The sequence below is a fragment of the Syngnathus typhle genome, linkage group LG2, assembly GCF_033458585.1.
Source record: "Syngnathus typhle isolate RoL2023-S1 ecotype Sweden linkage group LG2, RoL_Styp_1.0, whole genome shotgun sequence".
Lineage (NCBI taxonomy): Eukaryota > Metazoa > Chordata > Actinopteri > Syngnathiformes > Syngnathidae > Syngnathus > Syngnathus typhle.
In genome coordinates this window covers 25,010,354-25,028,367 of record NC_083739.1, presented here as the reverse complement: position 1 = coordinate 25,028,367, position 18,014 = coordinate 25,010,354, and the positions used below count along the sequence as shown (strand labels likewise).

Genomic DNA, 18,014 nt, shown 5'->3' with positions numbered 1-18,014 from the left:
GGAGTATATATTACAAAGGAGACTTCATACTTAATTGTGATCATCATTCATCCATCCATCCATTTTATTTTATTCCTCAGGTATTTTCAAAGCAAATTAATATTGTTGCATTCATTAATTTGCTTTAACATGACAGCGCAATATAATTAAAAGCTGACACGATAGCAATGTCAAACGTGTTCATTTAAGAAAAAGCCACACACGTTTTGTGATCAAATCTTTCATAACGAGAATGATTTGAGTGAATTGATTTTACAATTTGTGTCCCCCCTCCCCACCATCTGTCACTTTGCTTGGGACAAAAGAAGCCTTCAGAACTGAAATTTCTTCTCAATTATTCATTCAAATCAATTCACTCAAATCATTCTCGTTATGAAAGATTTGATCACAAAACGTTTCCGTCTGTACGACTGGTCTTTGAATGCACCCCGCTTCAATGGCAGAACGCGGATGAATTTAAAGACATCAAATGAGAATAATCCTTTATAAAAATTAAAATTGACTGACGCAAACGTGAGTTCTTCATGTTTTTATTGGAAACAACATAGTGCTGACGCCGTACGACATCGGTTTTCGCTATAATTCGGTATAATTCGAGGTAGTCCACCCTCACCCAAAGTTAAGGTTTCATGGGAATATTATTGTCATAATTGTCTGGACCATGTATGATAATTGTTTAATGGTAGTTATTGATAGATCTTGAAGATGTCAAGTTATAGGTGCATAAGACTATGTTGTTCATGCATATAGCACGTTCATTGTAAGAGGGGAAGAGATGTTGTGTATTTTGGGCTAACTCAAATTCCGTAGTAGAAAAACCCCGGAAGTGGGATGGGCATTCTGTGTTGTTGTGGTAGGCCCTGTGAACGCACTGTGAGTAAGGAATAAAGCAGTTCTTATTCACGTCGTTGTCCGACCTATTCTTGCTATCTAAGAACCTGGAAAATAATAAGGATACAACATATATCACGGGTCATTACGACGAGTTTGGTGGAGTTTTTACTGCTTCATCCAACTCCTACCGCGCTGACTGTAACCTGACACTCTCTGGCTGCGTCTTGCCTCTTTTTTTTATTGTCGGACTCGGTGGACTCGGTCAGAATCAGCACTGAGTCCGAGTCCGGCAAAAATGACCGAGTCCGACCGAGTCCGAGTCCCCGAGTCCCCGAGTCCGAACCGAGTCCACAGCCCTGTTTAAAATATAGTTTATATATCGTTGTATGGGCCTGTGGAATAATTTGAACTGCGGCGCGGCATTGTTGACGATCGATGGATTTAATGAATTGGAGGGACACAGATGGTTTTATAAACCTGTTATTTATGTAATAGTTTTTTTTTTAAATAACTGAATGTTACGTCAGGCCCGTTCTCAGCTCCTCGTTTGTGTTTGTCACGTTAGCATACCGTATCGTTTAGCCTGTTGTTGCTCGTTCATGTCTGTTCTTGGTGTTGGATTTTGTCGAATAAATTGCCCCCCAAAATGCGACTTATACTCTGGAGCGACTTATATATGTTTTTTCTCACATTTTTGTGCATTTTATGGCTGGTGCGACTTATACTCCGGAGCGACTTATAGTCCGAAAATTACAGTACATACTCTACGTGTTACGTACAGTATTCTGATTGTTTTTTGCTCCAATCTACGTAAAACGTAATGTCCTCTGATTGGTTCTCTACGTTAAACGTAATATCCTCTGATTGGTTCATTGGGTCTGAAGCCACACAAAACAATTATAAAGAATTTGGAATTCAGTCCACACACAAGACGCACCTTATTAAAAGGCGCACCTTCGTTTTTGGCTTTTAAGTGCGCCTTATGGTGCGGAAAATACGGTAAATATTTTGGAGGCCAATGATTGGTCCGAGACAATGCTTTATTTACACGCTTGTGGCGGATGTCCCATGTCTCCTGTTTTTCGAAACAAAAAAAAATTAAACATCAGCGGTACTTCTTTAAGATGTTTGCTTTCACTTTCACAACCTTCCTTTCATCTTCTTTATTCATTTGATGTATTCTGGCTGAAATAAGCAGCCACAAACCAATCAGCAGTTGCAACAACCCATCGCAGTAACGCACTCTCCGTTGTTATTATTCGTGCGTGCGAGCGATGGTCGCTAATATTGTAATGTGACCAGAAAAAGAGGACACCTTTTTTTGGGAGGGGGTGTTTTTTTCTGAGTGGGGGGGTCATTTGTGTCGTATGTTATGACACAAATGACATGGTGTCTGTACAGCAATTGCATCTATTGGCCCGAATAACAAAACAACATATATAGTACAATAACGAAAACATATTTACACTAACAAAAGATATGTGTACAATGACATCTGTTAGTTTTATAGTGCTACACTAAGTAAAAAAAGACAAACGAAATATGGCCATCGGTGCAGTATTTGAAGATAAAAAAAAAAAGGGCTCCTCTTCAGTCCTATTGCGGGGTGCGTTGGCACCTTTATTTGCCACAGACACGTAAGTGCCTGCCTTGCATGTCAAGAACTCAGCTTCATAAGGATCACAACCCTGGCGAAAGCACGGGAATTTTTTTTTATTCAACGCCGTGAACGTGCATTTTCGTTTTGGCATTGCCTGTAAACACTCGCTGCAGACTGGCCCACCCTACTTCGTAGCAAAGTGGCTAGATTTGAGAAGAAGGGCGTCACTTATTTGCGAACAATAAAGAAAAACCTGGAATTGAGTGAAATGGAATGGAGCGGCAATTCTATTGACAATGTACATGTGATATGTTTGACTCCAACAAAATTCCGGACGATTTTGAAATTCCCCCTGGACATTTTGTTAGGGCTCAAAAGTTGGACATATCCGGGAAAAGGAGGATGTCTAGTCACCCTACTATAATGTGATGTATGCCGAGTCGTGGAAAAGCACTCTTTTTGAGTGTAGAGCCGAGAAGACCGAAGCAGAGTAGAGTGGAGCAGGGTAGGTACCATCCGTCGGTGGAAATTAGGCTTAACAAAACAGATTTTTTTATTTTGTGGACATGTATTTGACACCTCTGAGTATAAACTGAAAGCCAGAGTCATGTGTTCAACCTGGCCAACGACAAAGTAAATTGGCGCTAAACTTTGTTTAAAATCATAGGAGAATAAACGGTCTATGTGGCTGAACTTGGAGTGGACCCTCACAGAAGGTACACTTTGAAGAGTCACTTCAGGCTCTCAAATGGAGGATCTCTTACAACGATCTGAAAGTGACGTCAACGTCGAATTCTGTCAGCTGTCAACAAGACGGCCTCGCTTGCAGTGCCAGGAAAACTGCTTTTCAAATGTAACCAAAACAGTTCACATTTGCCTTGAGTTGTTTGCGAGATACAATTTGAACAGGAGACGTAGTGTTTCAACGTCATGTAAATACGAGAAAATGCGCCAAAGTCACTTAACTATACAAAAGCATTCTTTTTTTGTAGCATCATTGGTCATATAGCATTTAGCAGCGAGCCAATTCCGTTCTTTTCGGTTCGATACACAAGCGACCAAAATGACACATCTGTAGGCCTTCACACACATCCAACTTTTACATGCACGTTGCAATGCATTAACTTTAGACTATGACATTTTCTCTCATCGTGTGACATCAATGTAATATACATGGTAGCCAATTTAGCCCACGGGGAACATTCACGGTTACCTTGGCCGACGGGATCCATTGCGTCAAAAAATGGTCTTTTGAAGTCGTCGTTGACAAACCTTAACTTGGATAGAAAGTCGCCCACTCGGCATTCAGTGGGCCCGTTGCTCCTGTGTACTCACAAGTGACAACGAAACTGATTTGTTTGTCCTTCTTCTTTGATTTTGAATGTTGGTTGGCAACTCGGGTTGAAGTCCATCGTCGCCCCCTACCGGACAGAAAAGTGGGCCAATCAATAAGCAAGGTTGGATTTCAGAGTCGGAAATTTCAACTGGAATGCTCATCGGCCTGGGAAAGGGGGTTGCAGCCACACGCATTCAAACACACGTACACTGGTCAAACGTGAGAAGTCAGCTAATTGTTTTGAAACGACGTATAGAGGAATATAGAGGCATATGGAGGCATAGTTTGTACTATTGCAATTTTGCAAATATTATTGCCAAGTGCAGAAAGACCACCTCACAGATGTAAAAAAAAGTTTCCTTTGGTGGCACATCACAGTTCAGAAGTGCTGAGTTGGACTCTGGGTATGGCCTTCCTCGTGAAGGTGCTATCACTCTTTTTAGAAACAGATTACTGTTTGAGCCAGTGAAGGAATGGGGTCGAAATACAAAAAGTCCTGCCTAGCTACAAAAACAGATATACTCAAACCTCATTGAATAAAGTACAAAAACAGAAAAGTATATTCACATATTAAATCAATAAAAGAAATATTTTAAGCATATAATTATACCTACACACCAAATCAATAAAGAAGACATTTCTAATAGGTGGTAATGACAAAGATTTTTATAACTTGATGATTTGATATATATTTCTGAGCACTGTGAAATAACAAATGTGTTTTGATATATTGCCTAAATACGTAGCTTAATGACCCTTAAGGAACTGTGTAATGCATGCCTGATGTTTTTTCTCTAAATCATGGACACGGCCAGAGTCGTCTTGAGCGTTCAGTACTTGATTATATCTTGTGTTTTGACTAAACGTCATATGTCGCCTAATGCGAGACGCCAACTTTTCGATTACTACCGAATGCTCTGCACAGAGGGAAATATTTTGCCAAACAAAGAAAAGATACAGTTGGAAGCATAATTAAACTAAAAATATACGTAATGACGTAAGCAAAGACATGGAGTATCAAAAGAACAAACAAACAAAAACATGGTAAGTGGTGAGAACAAACTTTGCATAGTCAGGGAACATTAATAAATTGATGAGGTCACAGCCAAAAGCTCATATAATTCCATACAAAATGACAAAATTGAAAGAATGACGAATGGATGAGGTGTGACAGTGTAAGAATGGAGCAGAATGTTTACGGGAAGGTCACTTGGAGATAAAACCAGCAGGTGCCAGAGGGAGACAGCCAAGGACTCGGCCAAAGATGATCGCCAAGGTCGAAAGACGGGATGGAAGACAACAGCCCCCACACACACACAGAATCGCCTATAACCAGCACCCACTCCCTTGGAATCAAACTGTACTGCGAACTTGCCCCACCCCAAAGACTCATCACCCATCACACTCGGCCCACACCGGCATGTGCAACTGAATATAAACTGACCAAAGAACCTTGAACATTGCCTTTTCTGAATGGAGACTTTCTGCTCTTGATAGGCCCAGTGCTGTATTGTACTTTCCTGAAAACAGAGCTTTCTTAACAAGAATTGTGAGTGAACTCAACCAACCTGTGTAAATCTAATTTCTGCTTCGTGTCTGAGCATTTTCCTACATCTGAAGAAATCAAACGAGCACGCAGTGAGTAAATTGGATAACAGGTGATTGGCAATGGCTTTTGCCGTGAGGCGCAGATAGCGCGGTCCCTAAATTGTGGACAAAATCCAACACCAGTGACGGGTCGGGTTACAGGTGGGTAGGCCTGCTGAAATTCAAAGAAGCACTTGTTTTAGCAAAAACTAATTATTGCTCTAGAATTATTGGTCTCAATAAAACCAACCCTAAATACTTATTTGAAACTGTGGCAAAGCTAACGCAACATCAGCAGACTGCAGCTCAGCTGACAATAATGACATTTTCCACCCAGAAGATTCAGTCCATTTGGGGATGAGATTACGAGGATCGTTCCAAAAACCCAGTCAAGATCTGCGACTACTGAAGTTAATATAAATAAGGCTGACAATCATCTGTCAGCACCCTCACATTTAAAATAATTGTTCCTTGAAAGTCTGGTGACCCTGACGTGATTTCTTCAGACGGGAAAGTGCATGCCCCAGGAAGGATTCTTCCTTCTCCGCTCTTGCTCAACAATATTGCAGTCCGATCGGCACAAAAGGTAAGGGGGAACTTTTTTTTTCAATAAAATCTCCCAGTTCAGCAATATTGTGGAGTGAAAGCAGAGTAAAATTAAAAATTAATAATTTTAGCTCTGTGTTCAGGAATGGTGGTTGTCCGAAAGTCTATTGATCCGACACCGACTTTTCCGAGGAACGCGTCCTCAGAAAGCGGGACACTTATGAGAACGCTGCACGCTCCCTTTTTGGTCTCGCGCTTAGGGAGGAAAACGGACTTACGAAACCCCTTTTTCCCATGACATTTGTGTGCGTTTATGAAACCCCAGACCACACACACACACAAGTACACACTCAAACCCACTAACATACACTCCTGGAAACCTGTATACTCACTGCTGTTGAGAATAAAGTTGATGCAAGATTCTCTGACCGGACTCGTCCATAGTGCTCCATCCCTAACTACTAATCCACATCTTTACATGGTCCTTCGAGCCGGATTAGGGTTCCCCCGACACTATGGAATCAACAACTGATAGTCAGCAGCGGAGGTCATCAGCCCGACCCAAGAGAGATCCTCGTCCACCTGCACATTTGGACCCATATGAAGTCACTCTTTTGCCCTCTCAACAACCTGTAGCCCAAGCCTCCTCTACACCTGTAGGACAACTAGGCCAGGTTCTGTCAACCAGAGCAAGGAGTTTGACAAGTTACCGGTCAGCTGCACATTCACGACGATCCTCTCAGATGTCAAACGGTCTCAGTCTGCTTCAAAGCACATCAGATATACAAGCATCTGCGTTAGAAGAGGAGATAAAGGGTTTGGAGCTTGCAGACCTACAACAGGAAATAGAAGATGAAAGAAAGGCTGACTTGGAGGCTGCAGCATTGGATGCCCAAGCCAGGGAAGGACAACGGCTACAAGAAGAGGCACATTTGGCTAAAGAGAGACTAGCTAAAGAGATGGGGAGACGCAGGCGCTTGAAGAAGCTGGAGAAAGAGGTACAAATTGCCAGTCTTGTGAAGACCTACCTATCAGAGACTAACGATGATGCCTTGTCCACTTCATCAGCTCCCGCTACATTTTCCAAGCCGTCCCTGCGATCACAGCCACCGCGGGTTCCCTTCGTTCTCACCCAGCATCCACCTGTACAACCGCCACCTCCAGCGCCCGTTCAAATACCACCTCCAGCTACTGTCCCTGGACAGATAGTAGCACCACCCGCTAATCTCATCACAAGTGCCCAAGCTCGTGTTCCTGTCAGCGCACCACTCATTGCAGCAACAGTAGCTGCATTTCCACCTGGACGTGTATCATCCTCGCCCCTCCTCCCCACGGTGACAAGCCATGCAGTTGGAACGCTACCGATTACAAGTCTCCCATCTCAATATCCAGGTGTTTCTGCTATCAGTACAAGCTTCACAACACCACCACTGGCAACTTCAGTGATGCCACCACCTCCTACAATGCCATTTGCTCAACCCATTACACCAACTGCAACACCTGTCCCCGCTGCACCGCCTTGGATCTACCCAGGCATGGAGACCTTGATTGCTACATCCTATGGCATTCCCAAACCAACACTTCCCTTCTTTGAGAGTGGTAAAGAAAGCAACTTTGCACTTTTGAAGATGGCACTCGACAACTTGATGAACAGTCACACTCATCTCAGCGAACACTATAAATATCAAGTGCTCCTGGGTCAGCTCAGGCTCCCGAGTGCTCTGCAGTTGGCCAAATCATACATGTATGACCCGGCACCATACACAGCCGCAGTGGGAGCTCTGCAAGACAAATACGGACAACCGAGACAACTGGTCCAAAGCGAATTAGGGGCAATACTCAACTCCCCAGCCATCAAATCTGGAGATGCTGATGCATTCGACTCCTTTGCCCTCTCGGTCCAGTCACTGGTCAGTATGCTGCGCACGTTAGAGGGACCTGTAGGTTCCGAGCTCCGGTGCGGTTCCCATGTTGACCGCCTGTTAAGCAAACTGTCTCCATCCCACAGAGATGGATTTGTGGAATATTGCCTCGTTCGCGGCATCCTGCAGCCCGGTTCAGCGCTCACCTACTCCCTCCCTGACTTTGCCGCATGGCTCCAGATGAAGGCTCAAGCAAAGCGTCTGGCCAGTCGAGCTACCCTTCTCTATAACTCTACCGGGCCTTCTACACCTAAGAGAGAACAGTTTCATTCAAAGCCCAGAGATAAGACCGCATCAGTCTTCCTCTGTACAAGGGAGACAGCCACCAAAGAGACCACTCAGCCGAAGCCTCAAGCCTTCAAACTCAGCCCTTATTGCCCATTCTGTAACAATAAGGAGCACTATCTCAACTCATGTCTCGACTTCAAGAAACTGTCCCCTGCTGAGATTAAGAGGTGGATCCAGGAAGGTGACCGATGTTGGAGGTGCGGCCGGGCACACAAAGCTACAGCCTGCACGCTTAAACGGCCGTGTAAGACATGCAAAGAGAAACACCTTACAGTTCTGCATGATGCCATCCAAGAGTCTTCGCAGACAGTGCTGCTGGTTAGTAATCCAACACCCACTATCTACATCGAACAGGCCAGAAGCCCTCAAAGAGTGCTACTGAAAGTTGTCAAAGTGCTTCTACATCATGGCGATCGCGTCCTTGAGACATTTGCAGTGCTTGATGATGGTTCAGAGAGAACGATTATCCTCCCTCAAGCTGTAGAACAACTACAACTCTCACAGCACCCAGAGACGCTACATTTTAGGACCGTCCAGCAAGAGGTGAAGGAGCTGAAAGGTTCCTGCGTCAGCGTTCATGTATCCCCTGTCTTCAAGCCAAACCAGAAGTTTTGCATTCGACATGCGTTCACCGCAGATAGTCTTAGCTTGTCTGAGCACACGTACCCAGTAGCAGCTCTCCAGAAGCCTCTATGAGCACCTCAAAGGACTTCCCTTGACGCCTATTCACAGAGCACAACCTCTACTCCTCATCGGCTCAGATATGGCCCATCTGCTCTCACCAACACAGCCCGTCCGATCAGGCCCATCTGGCAGTCCCATGGCAGTCTGTACAAGGCTCGGTTGGTCCTTGCAAGGTCCGTCAGACATCATTCCAGTTGCTTCTCACCAGCCTTACTGTTTTCACATCGCCACTGAATCACCATATACAGAATTTATCAGGAATGTGGAACGCCTTTGGCATATCGATACAGTTCCTTATATCAGTGAGAAGACTGCAACCCGTTCTAAGCAAGACCAGCAGGCTCTCACCCTCCTACAGACAGCCTCTGAACGCGTATCTATTGACGGTACTCAGCGCTATGCTACTCCACTGTTGAGGCGTCAGCCAGCCATCCCACTTTGTGCTTCGCCGGCTGCTGTGATGCCCAACCTACGTTGCACTGAACGCCGGCCAGCCAAGGACACAGCTCGAGCAGGTTCATATTGTACGGAGATGGACAAACTACTTCAGGCCGGCTACGTTTCAGAGATCTCTACGGAAGAGGCCGCATTTTTCACCGAATCGTGGTATGTACCACACCATATGGTGCACCACAATGAAAAGGACAGAGTTGTCTTCAATTGTTCCTTCTCCTTCAATGGCCTCTCATTGAATGACCAACTCCTCCCGGGACCGACGCTTGGTCCAACCATGATTGGTGTCTTGATGCGGTTTCGATGTCATGCTGTCGCCATCAGCGGAGATATCAAGTCAATGTTCCATCAGATCCGCTTAATGCCAAAAGACAAACCTCTCCTACGTTTCCTGTGGCGGGACATGCAAAGAACGTCTGAACCACGGATATACCAATGAGAGGTGTTACCATTTGGAACAACGTGTAGCCCCTGTTGCGCCGTCTTCGCCCTGCAGCAGCACGTCAGAGACCACGAACCTCCAGATTCCCCCCTCACGCATGTGATCGAGCAGTCCTTCTATGTCGACAATTGCCTTCACAGTGTAAGTAAACCAGAAGATGCCAAGGCTTTGGTCGATGACTTGCGAGCACTTCTGAGAAAGGGAGGTTTCGAGATCAGACAATGGGCAAGTAATGTGCCTGAAGTTGTCGCACACCTACCCCCTGAAGCACAATCGACTAGCAGTGAGATATGGCTTTCCAAGGCCAGTGACAACCTTCAAGAGCCCACACTTGGACTGTGCTGGGATTGTTTGAGCGACACGTTGAGTTATAAGCATCACTTTAACGAGCCTCTAGCTGCCACTCTACGTAACGTCTACAGCGTCCTTGCCAAGCTTTACGACCCATTGGGCTACATTGTGCCATTTACCACAAGATGTAAAGTGCTTGTCCAGGACATGTAGAAGGCTAACATTGGCTGGGACGACAAGATTCAACCATCTGAACTTCTTGGAAAATAGTTGAGTTGGGTGCAGGAAATTCCTACTCTGCAGCAACTCAAGTTACCTCGTCCCTATTCACCAGCCAGTGGAAATACCGTCAATGCAGCCCGTCATATTCACATCTTCTGTGATGCTTCAGAGCGCGCCTACGGATCAGTAGCTTACATGCAAATAACGAATGACAGACAACAAGTCTTCGTTTCCTTTGTGTTTGCCAGATCGAGAGTAGCGCCGCGTAAGCAGCTGTCCATCCCGCGTCTCGAGCTCAGCGCCGCACTTACAGGGGCACAGCTGGACAAAGTGATTGAGACTGAGCTCACAGTAACGCCTGAGCACATCACTCTTTGGTCTGACTCCACAACAGTGCTGTACTGGATTAAATCAGAATCCTGCCGCTACAAAGTATTTGTTGGAACACGTGTAGCAGAAATTCAGAATCTTACCAGTCCATCTCAATGGCGGTATGTTGGTAGTCTACACAATCCCGCAGATGACATAACCCGAGGACTCACCTTGAAAGAGATGGTGCAGGATCACCGCTGGAACAAAGGTCCACATTTCCTCCTTTTGCCAGAGAGAGAGTGGCCCATCATGCCCTCATCTGAGGCAGAACCAGACACTACCGAGTTAAGGAAGTCAGCCTTCGTGGGAGCAGTCTCCAGCGCCTTGCCCACACAACATCCTGACCTGAGTAAATTCTCCACTTGGCAAGAGCTTCTTCAGGAAACCGCTAGCTCCCTTCATGGGGCGGCCAACACTAACACCACAGCAAAGTGTTCAGTAACAGATTTTCTTCAAGCAGAGAAGCTTATGCTTCAAAAGGCCCAAGAAGACTGCTTTGCTGATGAATTGAGAGCCCTCAAAGTTGGACGTGCTCTTCCTGTAAACAGTCATCTTATATCCCTGTCACCAGAATACGACAAAACCACAGAGCTATTAAGAGTTGGTGGTAGATTGAGGTATGCTGAAGGACTAGACCTGGATACCACCCACCCAGTTATCATGGACCCAAGTCATCATGTGACTAAGCTCATCATTAAGAATGCTGATGATTCTCTACTACACCCGGGACCAGAACGCGTACTTGCTGAGCTCAGACGCCGGTTTTGGATAATTCGTGGGCGAGAGGCCATAAGAAAGCATCAATATCCATGCCTGGAGTGTCGACGATGGAGAGCAAAACCGGATGTACCGAAGATGGCTGATTACCCACCAGGTCGACTACGACTCTATAAGCCACCATTCGCCCCACACTTACCCTGACGGATGCTGAGAAACTTGTCCACGCCTTTGTCTCCTCAAGGATAGACTATTGTAACGCACTCCTCATCGGGATCCCTAGCAAGAGCCTCCAGAGGCTTCAGTACATTCAAAACAGCGCTGCTAGGATCCTGATGGGGGTGCGGAAAAGCAATCACATCACACCCATCCTCCGTTCTCTGCACTGGCTCCCCATCAAATTCCGAATTGATTATAAGATCGCCCTCCTCACTCACCATTGTATCCTTGGACATGCTCCCCCATACCTCAAAGAACTCCTTGCCCCAAAACCTGCCACCCGAAGCCTCCGCTCATCCAATTCACACCTTCTCCACGTTCCTAAAACCAAGCTGCGCACCATGGGCGACCGGGCCTTCTGCCATACAGCCCCTACACTGTGGAACTCCCTCCCCGACCACCTAAGAGCACCCCAATCCACTGACTCTTTCAAAACTGGACTTAAAACTCACCTCTTTACCTTAGCATTTCCGTAATTACTCTCATATCTTGGTTGTCGTCCAGTTGTTCTAAACTTGTCCTTGTTTTGTTTTCTTGTTTTTTATCTGCCATGTAGCACTTTGAGATTCCCCCAAATGTAAAGTGCGTTATAAATATAATTTATTATTATTATTATTATTATTCAACAGGAGTTGACTGCTTTGGACTTTTTCAAGTGAGGATTGGTCGCCGCACTGAGAAAAGGTGGGGTATAGTGTATAAGTGCATGACAACTCGCTCGGTACACCTGGATCTGTTGGAGAGCCTGGACACGGACGCTTTCCTGTTGTCTTTGAGAAGATTCATTTCTCGACGTGGGAGACCATTTGAGCTTCTCATGGACAATGGTACCAACTTTGTTGGTGGTGAGAGGGAGTTGCGTGAAGCCGTCGTTGCCATGGCACCTGAGTTGAAAGACCAACTTGCTGAACATCAAATATCCTTCCGATTCAATGCTCCTAGTGCGCCGCACTTTGGTGGCATATGGGAGAGGGAAGTGAGATCAATCAAGTCCACGCTCCATGTTGTCCTTAGAGACCAGACTGTTCCTGAATCTGTCCTTATGACAACTCTAGTGGAAGTTGAAGGGATATTAAATGCAAAACCACTCAGCTATTTGTCATCGGATGCCTCGGATCCTGATCCAGTCACACCTAACCTCCTCCTTATGGGTCGTCACGATTCATCCGTTCCTCAAGCTGTCTATGACCCCAGTGACCTAGGAAGGAGACGATCGAGGCACAGTCAATTCATCGCCGATCGTTTCTGGGCATCCTTCATCAGTCACTACCTTCCAGGGCTCCAAGAGCGTAGTAAGTGGAGGAAAGATGGTAAGGCACTCTCCATAGGCGACGTTGTCCTGATCGTGGATCCTCAACTCCCCCGCGCATCATGGCCTGTTGGTCGGATTACCCTGACGCATCCAGGAGCAGATGGACGCATTCAGACTGCCACGGTCCAGGTAAAAGACCGCATCTATGTTCGTCCTGTCGCCAGACTCATTCTTCTTCCAGCTGTTGACGACAAGGACGAGGAAGGGACTACCAAATAGACTTTCTCCCATTCATTCAACTGCCACGTGGACAGTTGGGGGCGGCTTTGTCCAAAAGTCTATTGATCCGATACCGACTTTTCCGAGGTGCACTTGAACGCCTCCTCAGAAAGCGGGACACTTATGAGAACGCTGCACGCTCCCTTTTTGGTCTCGCGCTTAGGGAGGAAAACGGACTTACGAAACCCCTTTTTCCCATGACATTTGTGTGCGTTTATGAAGCCCCAGACCACACACACACACACACACAGACACTCACACACAAGTACACACTCAAACCCACTAACATACACTCCTGGAAACCTGTATACTCACTGCTGTTGAGAATAAAGTTGATGCAAGATTCTCTGACCGGAATCGTCCATAGTTCTCCATCCCTAACCACTAATCCACATCTTTACAGTGGTTGTATATACATTTATGATTGTATAAATGATTTCTTTTTGAAAAGAGAAAGGTGGTGAGGACATTGTCTGATCAGCGAAGGGCGCTCACACCGCTGGAACTTGTGGGATGCCAATGGCTGGCATATGGGCACCGGAGTGGCCTCAATAGTAGACGCTTAGGGACTTTGTACTGTTGCCGAAGGTCAGGGTCGATTAGATCGTAGGGATGTAACGATTCATCGATACACATCGATGAATCGATATAATGCTCTACGATTTGTTGGCATTGATGCTAAACGTAAACATCGATCTATATCACCCGTTTTTGACCTTGGACATTAGACGTGACTTTATTTTGAAATCCAGTTCATTGTTGCTTGCTTCCTCTTTCCGGGAGCAGTGCGCAGCGTGTTGTGCTGTGAGCAGAGCAGGCACGTGAAAGGGGAGCCAACAACTACGCGGCTCCTGGGCTGTTGCTATGGCTAGTGTCCAAGAAGACGAGGAAATTCGCTTTCCTTTGGGCTTCAAGTCATTCGTTTGGAAGCACTTTGGATTCCAAAAAAAAGATGGCTCAACGGACAAGACACGTGCAGTTTGCAAATCCTGCCATGCGGTGATCAAATATTCAGGGAACACCACAAAAAGAACGCACTATCACAAATTTCAATGCACTAAACAAACATGTGACAAACTACTTTTGATTTTGCACTACATGTTGTATTATTGGCCATATTGAACAGTTCAAAGAGTAGACACCGTGTAATATTAACATTCTATATAAAGAGTTATAAATTAAGTTATTTTTGTTTTATAGAAGAGTTAAATAACAACACACATATTTTATTTATGTATAGTTCTCTGGTATTGCAAGAGAATGTTTTTTTTTTGCATTTGGATTAGAACATATGGTCAAGGTGTAATGTTTACTACATTCATTATAGACTTGGACTTAGACTTAGACAGACTTTATTGTCATTTTGTAAACACTCGGTGCACACAAAACGAAATTTCTTTGCATACGGCTCTCAACAAAGAAATGATATTTCGGCTGGATAAAAAGTGATACTTCTATATAAATATGAAATAAGATAAGATATAAAGTGCAGCAATGAAGGAAACAAAAACAGTATTTACAAAGTGCGCAGGGGAATGCTACGTTGACTGTTCAACAGTCTGACGACAGTAGGGAAAAAACTATTGCAGAACCTGGTGGACCTGCAGCGGATGCTGCGAAACCTCTTCCCAGAGGGTAGCAGGGAGAACAGTCCTTGGTGGGGGTGTGATGGGTCACTGATAATATTTCGGGCTCGGGACACGCAGCGCTGGGATGACAAGTCCTGAATGGAGGGAAGAGGAGCCCCGATGGTCCTCTCTGCTGTCCTCACCACTCTCCTTACGTTCTTCCAATCGGAGGCGCTGCAACCCCCACACCACACCGAGAGACAGCTTGTCAGAATGCTCTCTATGGTGCTTCGGTAGAACGTCCTCATGATGGGTGGGGGCAGGTGGGCTCTCCTCATCCTCCGCAGGAAGTACAAGCGCTTCTGTGCCCTCTTGACCAGTGTCGTGGTGTTCCCAGTCCAGGTGAGGTCGTCTGTGATGTGGACCCCCAGGAATTTAGTGCTGCTGACCACCTGTACTTTTACTGTCTGTACTGTCAGTATGCACACTGGCTCTTATTTGTTGTGTTATCTGTTTATTTATTATTTATTATTACTCTTATTATTTATTGTTTGTGCCTTTTTGTTTATGATGTTTTTTTACTTTTGCGCTATGCTTGCTGGCTCCATTTTGCCCCTCTTATTTATTGTGTTATCTGTTTATTTATTATTTATTCATCACTCTTACTATTGATTGTTTGACTTTTTGCTTTTATATTGTGTCGCGTACATGTATGTCTATCGTGTTAGGTGTCTCGTCACCGTGGGATAGAGTAAACGTAATTTCGGTCTCTTTGTGTGTTGTGACATGTGGAGAGATTGACAATAAAGCTGACTTTGACTTTGACTTTGACCTCCACAGCTGAGCTGTTGATGATCAGTGGAGCGTGGTGAGGCTGGTTCTTCCTGAAGTCGACGATGATCTCCTTCATCTTCTCCACATTCAGGATCAGTCCATTGTTTTTTTTTTTTTAGTTTTATTGTTTAGCACATGTTATTATATCAATAACTGTGCAAGGAGGGAGACGAAGCCTAGGGCTTGTAAAGAGCTCCACTCCTTCTAACCCCCAATTCCAACCCTTAATGCTGAGTGCCAAGCAGGGAGGCAATGGGTCCCATTTTTACAGTCTTTGGTATGACCCGGCCGGGATTTGAACCCACAACCTTCCAGTCTCAGGGCAGGCACTCTAACCACTGGGCCACTGAGCTGGTCTCTGCACCAGCCCACCAACTGCTCCACCTCCTCTCTGTAGTCCAGGTCGTCGTTATCGCTGATGAGGCCCACCACCGTTGTGTTGTCTGCAAACTTCACGATGTGATTGGTGGTGAACCTGGGGACGTAGTCGTGTGTCATCAGGGTGAACAGCAGGGGGCTCAGGACGCAGCCCTGAGGGGAGCCTGTGCCGAGGGTAATGACATCTGAGGTGTTCTGTCTGACCCGGACTGACTGAGGTCTGTCGGTGAGGAAGTCTAGCAGCCAGTTCCGAAGGGGGGTGCTGAAGCCCAGGTGTTCCAGTTTTCCCACCAGATGCTGTGGAATGATGGTGTTAAACGCTGAACTGAAGTCCAGGAACAGCAACCGCACGTGGGTGTTCCTCTCCTCCAGGTGATCCAGGCTCAGGTGAAGAACGGAGGAGATGGTACCCTCAGTAGAGCGGTTCTTCCGGTAGGCAAACTGGAACGGGTCGAATGTCGGGGGGAGTCTGGAGACGATGTGGTCTTTGACCAGCCTTTCGAAGCACTTCATCATGATGGGAGTCAGTGCCAGAGGTCTGTAGTCATTGAATGAGGTGATTTGAGGTTTCTTTGGCACCGGAATGATGGAGGCAGCCTTGAAGCATACAGGCACCGTAATTTGGCCCAGCAAGATGTTAAAAATGTCTGTGATGACACCAGCCAGCTGACCTTAACACTCGCCCAGGTATGCTATCAGGGCCTGGGGCCTTACGTGGGTTGACTCTTCTCAGAGTCTTCAACACGTCGGCTGAGTCAAGGCAGAGTGCCTCCTCTTCCTGATGGGAAACAGATTTAACTGCCGGAGTGCCGTTCAGTGCCTCAAACCGCCCAAAGAAGTTGTTTAGACCATTCAGGAAGTCAGCATCAACCTCACCCACCGGGGGGGAGGGTAAGTTGTAGTCAGTAATCGCCCGTATGCCTTGCCACATGCTCCTGGTGTTATTGGCGTCGTGGAAAAAATCCTAAATTTTTCGACTGTGGCTTTGCTTCGCTAACCTGATGGCACGGTTTATAAAGAACTTATTTTTGTTTTGTAATTAAATAGTTCAGTAATGCACTTTAAAGTTAATGGTATTACAAAAAAAGAAAGAACATTATTTTTTCTTTACTCACTTATATGAGAAAAAATATAGGAATTTGATCAAGTTCAGTGGTAAAATAAGCACTTTGTATACTACAATACTCTTGTAATTTCCTAAATAAAGAGTTTGCAGTACCTTGTTGGTTTTGCGTATGAATTGTTATAAATCAGGATATTGTTCTATATCGATCGTAGAGCACTATATCGTGATGTATCGTGAATAGGGGTGTAAATCGCGGGTTTTGTCACGATACGATATAATATCGATATAAAGAACTATGATACGATATTTGCCGATATCTTAAAGCCTGCTGCGATTCATTCACGATATATCGCGATATAGTGCTCTACGATCGATTTTTTTTTTTTTTTTAATAAAAAATATAGAACAATATCCTGATTTATAACAATTCATACGCAAAATCAACAAGGTACTGCAAACTCTTTATTTAGGAAATTACAAGAGTATTGCAGTATACAAAGTGCTTATTTTAACACTGAACTTTGATGTCGTGTTTTTTCTTTAAATGTGCGGAGAGATTTGTGCTCCCTGAATATTTGATCACCGCATGGCAGGATTTACAAACTGCACGTGTCTTGTCGGTTGAGACATCTTTTCTTTGGAATCCAAAGTGCTTCCAAACGAATGACTTGAAGCCTAAAGGGAAGCAAATTTCCTCGTCTTTTTGGACACTAGCCATAGCACCAGCCCAGGAGCAGCGTACTAGTTGTAGACTCCCCTTTCACGTGCAGCAACGCCGAGCACTGCTCCCTGCTCCCGGAAAGAGGAAGCAAGCAACAATGAACTGGATTTCAAAATAAAGTCGCGTCTAATATCCGAGGTCAAACACGGCGATATAAATCGATGTTTACGTTTAGCATCGATGCCAATAAATCGTAGAGCATTATATCGATTAATCGATGTGTATCGATGTATCGTTACACCCCTAATCGTGAATGAATCACAGCAGGCTTTAAGATATTGGCAAATATCGTATCGTGGTTCTTTGTATCGATATGATATTGTATCGTGACAAAACCCGCGATTTACACCCCTATTAGATCGGCCAGGCCACCAATACGAGTCAGGGACTCGTGGAGAAAAAA

General features: G+C 45.3%; 1 protein-coding gene across 19 annotated transcripts in view; it reads right to left on the bottom strand.

Moving 5' to 3' along the window:
• The window catches only part of LOC133150542 (tumor protein D54-like), a 208,327-nt gene that overhangs the window by 184,256 nt on the left and 6,057 nt on the right, over window positions 1-18,014 (bottom strand). For 12 of the 19 annotated variants that reach the window (XR_009713791.1, XR_009713792.1, XM_061273128.1 and 9 more), the window contains exon 2: window positions 3,648-3,855. Coding sequence is in view for 16 of the 19 variants with exons in the window: in XM_061273128.1 (XP_061129112.1) it covers window positions 3,648-3,666 (19 nt within the window). In the remaining 3 variants the exon portion in view is untranslated. Of the gene's footprint in view, window positions 1-3,647; window positions 3,856-18,014 lie in introns of those variants that run through there. The other 7 variants (XM_061273139.1, XM_061273140.1, XM_061273141.1 and 4 more) reach the window with 5 other exon arrangements.